Raw genomic sequence first — 6120 nt, 5'->3', positions numbered from 1 at the left:
GCACATATCGAGCATACTGTGTTTATGATTGAAATGCTTGGTATGTGTGGGATCTGACTACCTAGTTGTTTATCTTTAGTAGCCTCTCTTACCGGGAAATGTCTCCTAGTGTTACCGCTGAGCCATGGTAGCTTGCTACTGCTCTGGAACACTTAGGATGGCCGGCATGTGTCCTTCTTCGTTCCTGTGTCTGTCCCTTCGGGGAAATGTCACGCATTGAGTACCGGAGTCCTGTTAGCCCGCTACAGCCCAGTTTACCGGAGTCCTGCTAGCCCAGTGCTACAGCCCGGACCCACTTGCTGATGACCGACACGTTCGAAGCTGGGTCATGGATGCCTGTCCCTGTAAGTCTGTGCCACTTTGGGTTTACGACTAATCATGTCAGCCCGGGCTCCTTATCATATGGATGCTAGCGACACTATCATATACGTGAGCCAACAGGCGCAAACGGTCCCGGGCAAAGGTAAGACGACACCCGTGGGGATACCGTGCGTGAGGCCGCAAAGTGATATGAGGTGTTACCGGCTAGATCGATGTGACATCGAGTCGGGGTCCTGACAAACCTCCTCCTCCTTGTGCCTAGTAGTACTAAAACTGCACACAATGTACTCAGTTTTAGTTTTACTAAGCCTAAGACCTTTCGATTCCATGGTTTGTCTCCATAAATCTAACTTCCTATCAACCCCTATCCGACTATCGTCAACTAGCACCACATCATCCACAAAGAGCATACACCATGGGATATGTCCTTGTATATCCCTTGTGACCTTATCCATCACCAAGGAAAAAAGGTAAGGGCTCAAAGCTAACCCCTGATGTAGTCCTATCTTAACCGGGAAGTCATCAGTGTCGACATCACTTGTTCGAACACTTGTCAGAACATTATCGTACATGTCCTTGATAAGGGTAATGTATTTTGCTGGGACTTTGTGTTTCTCCATGGCCCACCACATAACATTTCACGGTATCTTATCATAGGCTTCTCCAAGTCAATCAACACCACATGCAAGTCCTTCTTTTGCTCCATGTATCTCACCATAAGTTGTTGTACCAACAAGATGGCTTCCATGGTCGACCTCCCAGGCATGAAACCAAACTTGATTTTTTATCACGCTTGTCATCCTTCTTAAGCGGTGCTCAATGACCCTCTCCCATAGCTTCATTTTATGGCTCATCATCTTAGTTCCACGATAATTAGTACAACTCCGAGCATACCCCTTGTTCTTGAATATTGGTACTAATATACTCCGTCTCCATTTTTCTGGCATCTTGTTTGCCCGAAAAATGAGTTTGAAAAGCTTGGTTAGCCATACTATTGCTATGTCCCTGAGGCCTTTCCATACCTCAATGGGGATACAATCAGGGCCCATCGCCTTACCTCCTTTCATCTTTTCCAGGGCCTCCTTGACCTCAGATTCCTGGATTCGCCGCACAAAACGCATGTTAGTCTCATCAAAGGAGTCGTCTAGTTCAATGGTAGAACTCCCATTCTCCCCATTGAACAACTTGTCAAAGGGCTCCAGCCATCTATGCTTATTCTCCTCGTCCTTCACCAGGAGTTGGTCTGCTACATCCTTGATGCATTTGACTTGGCCAACATCCCTCGTCTTCCTCTCTTGGATCTTGGACATCTTATAGATGTCCCTTTCGTCTCCCTTCATGCCTAACCGTTGGTAGAGGTCCTCATACACCCGACCCCTTGCTTCATTGATAGCTTGCTTTGTAGCCTTCTTCGCCATCTTGTACTTCTCTATGTTGTCTGCACTCTTATCTAGGCATAGGCGTTTGAAAAAATCATTCTACCACCAGGTATTCTTAGCTTCGCTTCTCCTTCCCCTAGACACTCCAAACTCCTCCGAGTCCACCTTACGAATGCGAGTTGCCATCTTCATCCACACATTGTCTGCATCCCCTCCTTCCTCCCAAGGGCCCTCCCTAATGACCCTCTCCTTGAACGCCTGAGCTACCTCCCCCATGAGCTTCCACCACTTCATTCTAGCGACTTTGGCACGCTTATCCCACTGGACATAAATCCACAAGAGGAAGTCAGCAACCACTACCTTATGCTGAGGGACAACACTCTCTCTAGGTATCACCTTACAATCTAGGCACACATGCCTATCTTCTCTTCTCGAGAGCATGAAATCATTCTGGCAATAGTGTTGGCCACTACTAAAAGTCACCAGATGTGATTCTCTCTTTCGAAAGAGGGTGTTAGCTACGATCATGTCATAGGCTAGAGCAAAGCCCCCACTTTCCAACCTACACTTGCTAAAATTATACATCAACATCTACCATGCTAAAATTATACAATATGCAATGTTAAGTCATAACGCATCTACTGGTCTTGATTTCACATTGTGAAATGTTGGTATTTTTTCTATAAAGTTGGTCAAACTTTACGAGGCTTGACTTTAGAAAAATCTTATATGCAAACTAAAAATGACCGGGGGAGTACATACAATCATTTATGAGAAGATATTGGTTAAAAGTTTGGTTGGATGAATCTGTCCAATAAATCCGGATGGGAGGAGTACGCCGGTAGTAGCACAGTCATACTACAAGTGTGTAGTACAATCTTGAGCTAATAAATGGCATAACCAGCTATGAGTGATTTGCAAAAATCTTAACATCACACACAATCATTTATGAAAAGAATTTTGGTTAAACGTTCAGTTGGATGAATCCGTCAAATAAACCAGGACGGGGAGTGTCCGACAGTTGTAGTACACTTGTACTATAGGTGTGTAGTACAACATTCTTGAGCTAATAATTCTTGGCCTGCCTCCAAATATAGAAAGTCAGACATACATACAGCCATTCATTCCCCAAGGGAAATACCAGAAATACCACTTCCCCCAAGGGTCCAACACGCGAAATTTCCCTGAGTAGAAACACTCATTCAGAACCTGCATCGTGCCTTCCATTCGCAGCGTGGACCCTCGCTGACACATGGGTCCCACCACATGCCCCCTCGCGCTATCACGCGGCTCCCGCATATCTAGTAGACTGGCCTTGCCCCCACTTGCCAACCCACACCTGCTACCCCGCTTCACTAAAAAATCTGCCCCATTTACCAATTCCGTGGAGGCCCCTCCCCCCCGTTGACGACTACGACGAGGTACCATCAGCCGTCATGTATGGCGGAGCGTCCCTCATGGACCTCGAGGTTTCAACGGTGATGCGGAAGGTGATAGAGGCGACTCTACGGCCCAAGAAGAAGACGCCCCGACCAGGGGGCAGTGGGGACTTTGAGGCCGACTATGAAAACTTCGAGGCCGACTCCGGGGAATCCGATCTAGATCTCGGTCATAGTGGGGTGGATGAGAAGGATGATGACGAGGAGGTCATCGAAATAAAGCCCGTCGCTGCTGTCAAGAGGCGGTCCCTCTCCCAAGGTATCAGCCCTGGGTTGCTTGGATTAGTTTTGAATCTGTGTATCCTTACCTTTTGCGATTGAGTGTTGTACCAAGTGATTGTTTGATTGGTTCGGAAACTATTTGGTCCTTCGATTGGGTAGGAAGGACAAATTGTGTTGGGGTTCCTGTTGGAAGGCTATGTTTGGGCGGTGTTTGGATCGGATGTGCTATCATGAAGTGATTTGAATGAAGGGTTAGGTTCTTCCATTTGTCTATTGTATTTGGTTGGTAGGATGTTTCCAACATTGTCCCTTTCTTTCACAGAAGCTATTTTGGTTGTTATGTTGTTGATTTTTTGATTTATACTTTCCGTGACCTTCGATGGTGGTCCATAAGCTTACCGTTTAGTCAAAAGGGGTAGTAAATCCGCAGGAAGGGTCTGATTTCTCCGTTTTGCTTAGACGTATTTCTCTATTGAATTGTTTCCTTGTGATGGTTTTAGGTGTGTGTGAGGATTGTTCTAGACTTCGTTCATTTATCAGTCTAAAAGATTATTCTGCTAATCATTGAGTCTAGCTGAAAAAATATCATTGATTCTGCATCATCTATAATGCAATTTGTAGATTAATAATTGTAGAATGGTGTCAAAGGTCTATAACATGAGGTCAATTTATGAGGACCCTCGATTTTCCTTATTAAGTTGTGACTTTATTTTAATTGTTTTCCATCGTCATATTTTACATATAAATTCATATCCATGATGAAATTATTTACTTTTTGTGGGAGAAGTTTGTGCATGTTGGTCCCTCTTAGCATTGGCATTGATCTTCCAATTCTGATGATTTAAGCGCCATAACTAATGCCGGTTTTGGTGGTCCTTCAGCAAAAAGGAAGAGAAAAAACAAATTCAGGGGTATCCGTCAGCGCCCCTGGGGTAAGTGGGCTGCTGAAATCAGAGATCCTAGCAAGGGTGTCCGTGTTTGGCTTGGTACTTTCAAAAGTGCCGAAGCTGCTGCAAGAGCTTATGATGTTGAAGCACGCAGGATCTATGGCAACAAGGCAAATGTTAACTTTCCAGAGGAACCAACAGTTCCTCAGAAGCGCCGTACTCGCCGTCCTGCTCCTAAAGCACCCAAGCTAAGGGCATCATGGGAACCTACTGCCATACCAGTAGTCAACAACCTTGCCAACCCAAATGCTTTCGTCTACCCATCTGCTGACTTTGCCTCAAACCAGCCACTTGCTCTGCATGAGAACGTGTCATTTGTTCCTACAATGAACTCTGATGGCCCTGTTGAAGCCTCTGTTATGAATCTGCACTCTGACCAGGGAAGCAACTCCTTTGGATACTCTGACTTGGGTTGGAATTATGACACCAAGACTCCAGATATATCATCCACTACTCCAATTTCTACCATCGCTGATGGAGTAGAATCTGCACTTGTCCAGAGTAACCCCTACAACTCAGTGGTGATTGCTGAAGGAGCCGAATCTGCTGCGCTCGTCCAGAGTAACACCTACAACTCAACAGTGCCTCCTGCTATGGAGAACAATGATATCGATATCGTGGCATGGGCGACGCTTCTTATGGATGATGGCGTGGTCAAGCCGATTGATAGCCTTTTGAATTTTGATGTGCCTCAGGACGTCAGTGGCAACATGGACATTTGGAGTTCTGATGACATGCCCATGTGTGGCGAATTTGTCTAAGGGATTCAAACCTTATATATAGGGACAAAGGGTAAGCTTTTGCATATTGCACGTTTAGTCTGATGTTGATAATATTTTCATCACTCTGAACATTGTGTTCCATGTTTCAGGAATAAGATTATGGAGATTGGGAAGCACTATATTGTCACCTTCGGCTAGCATATGCCTATGTTCAAACTTAGATCCAAAAATATTGCATCCTGAGTCTGTTTTGTAATCGACCCTTTCCCTAGTTGATTGTCTCTATGTGGCAGCCATTTATGATGAACCGTTTTCTTTATATTTTCTCAACTTTTATATCGTCACTACCATTTCTGAATGTGAACATCATGGATCTGTGTCCAATTTGCTTTAATCTGTGCACCTGATCGTTTTTTCCTTTAATTGGTGATAGAAGTAACCAACATATCTTATTTTCAAGCATAATTTTATCTATTAAATATGGATTTGCCTGGCTACTTACACAATTTCTGTTGTAGAGGTGTGGTAAATTATGGTTGTGCGCGTATCCTATGGATGCAGGGGCTGGACATTTCAATCTCTTTTTTGAAAAAGTGTGTGTTAAGCCAACCTGTCATCTATATTATACCTCTTCATTTCAAGCTATGGCAAAATATACCAGATTTACTAATCTTCGATACTAGATGCGTGATCATATGGAGTCGTTCTTTCTACATGTAGTTCCTCTCACCGATGTAGTTCTTACTAAACATTTAGTGAGGCTAATTCATGAGTGGAGGGATTTTCCATTTGAGTGCATTCTTATAGAAATGCATTTTATTTTCCTCAGTCCCTCTCCAGGTGAGAAGCCATGTGAACCACATACTTTTCACTTGATTTTTTACCAGAACCTTCACCAAATTGGTGGTCTCATGTCACTGTCATGTTACGTCCTTGATTTGATTGGACGTCGGCATAAGTATGTTAGTGGTAATCTTGATTGGAGGGCCAACTAGTTCTGTGGATGTACATGGCATGGAAAGTTGTGAAGTCTGAGTCCATAGTACATTAGGTTTGCTAGTTTTTGTTAGTATAGGAATTAGTGTTTGTG

The 6120-nt window shown here is 44.2% G+C and overlaps 1 protein-coding gene across 1 annotated transcript; it reads left to right on the top strand.

Annotated features, from left to right (window-relative positions):
• The first annotated feature begins 3048 nt into the window (after positions 1 to 3048).
• LOC119318845 (ethylene-responsive transcription factor 1-like) lies at positions 3049 to 5424 on the top strand. Its single transcript, XM_037593421.1, has 3 exons — positions 3049 to 3398; positions 4243 to 5100; positions 5180 to 5424. Exons 1-2 carry the CDS (start codon positions 3137 to 3139, stop codon positions 5067 to 5069), a joined length of 1089 nt encoding a protein of 362 aa, XP_037449318.1. The 5' UTR covers positions 3049 to 3136; the 3' UTR covers positions 5070 to 5100; positions 5180 to 5424.
• Positions 5425 to 6120: the final 696 nt, after the last annotated feature.

This window comes from Triticum dicoccoides, chromosome 6A (genome assembly GCF_002162155.2).
Source record: "Triticum dicoccoides isolate Atlit2015 ecotype Zavitan chromosome 6A, WEW_v2.0, whole genome shotgun sequence".
NCBI lineage: Eukaryota > Viridiplantae > Streptophyta > Magnoliopsida > Poales > Poaceae > Triticum > Triticum dicoccoides.
Note: the sequence above shows the minus strand (reverse complement) of the source record. Positions and strands in the feature narration are given on the sequence as shown.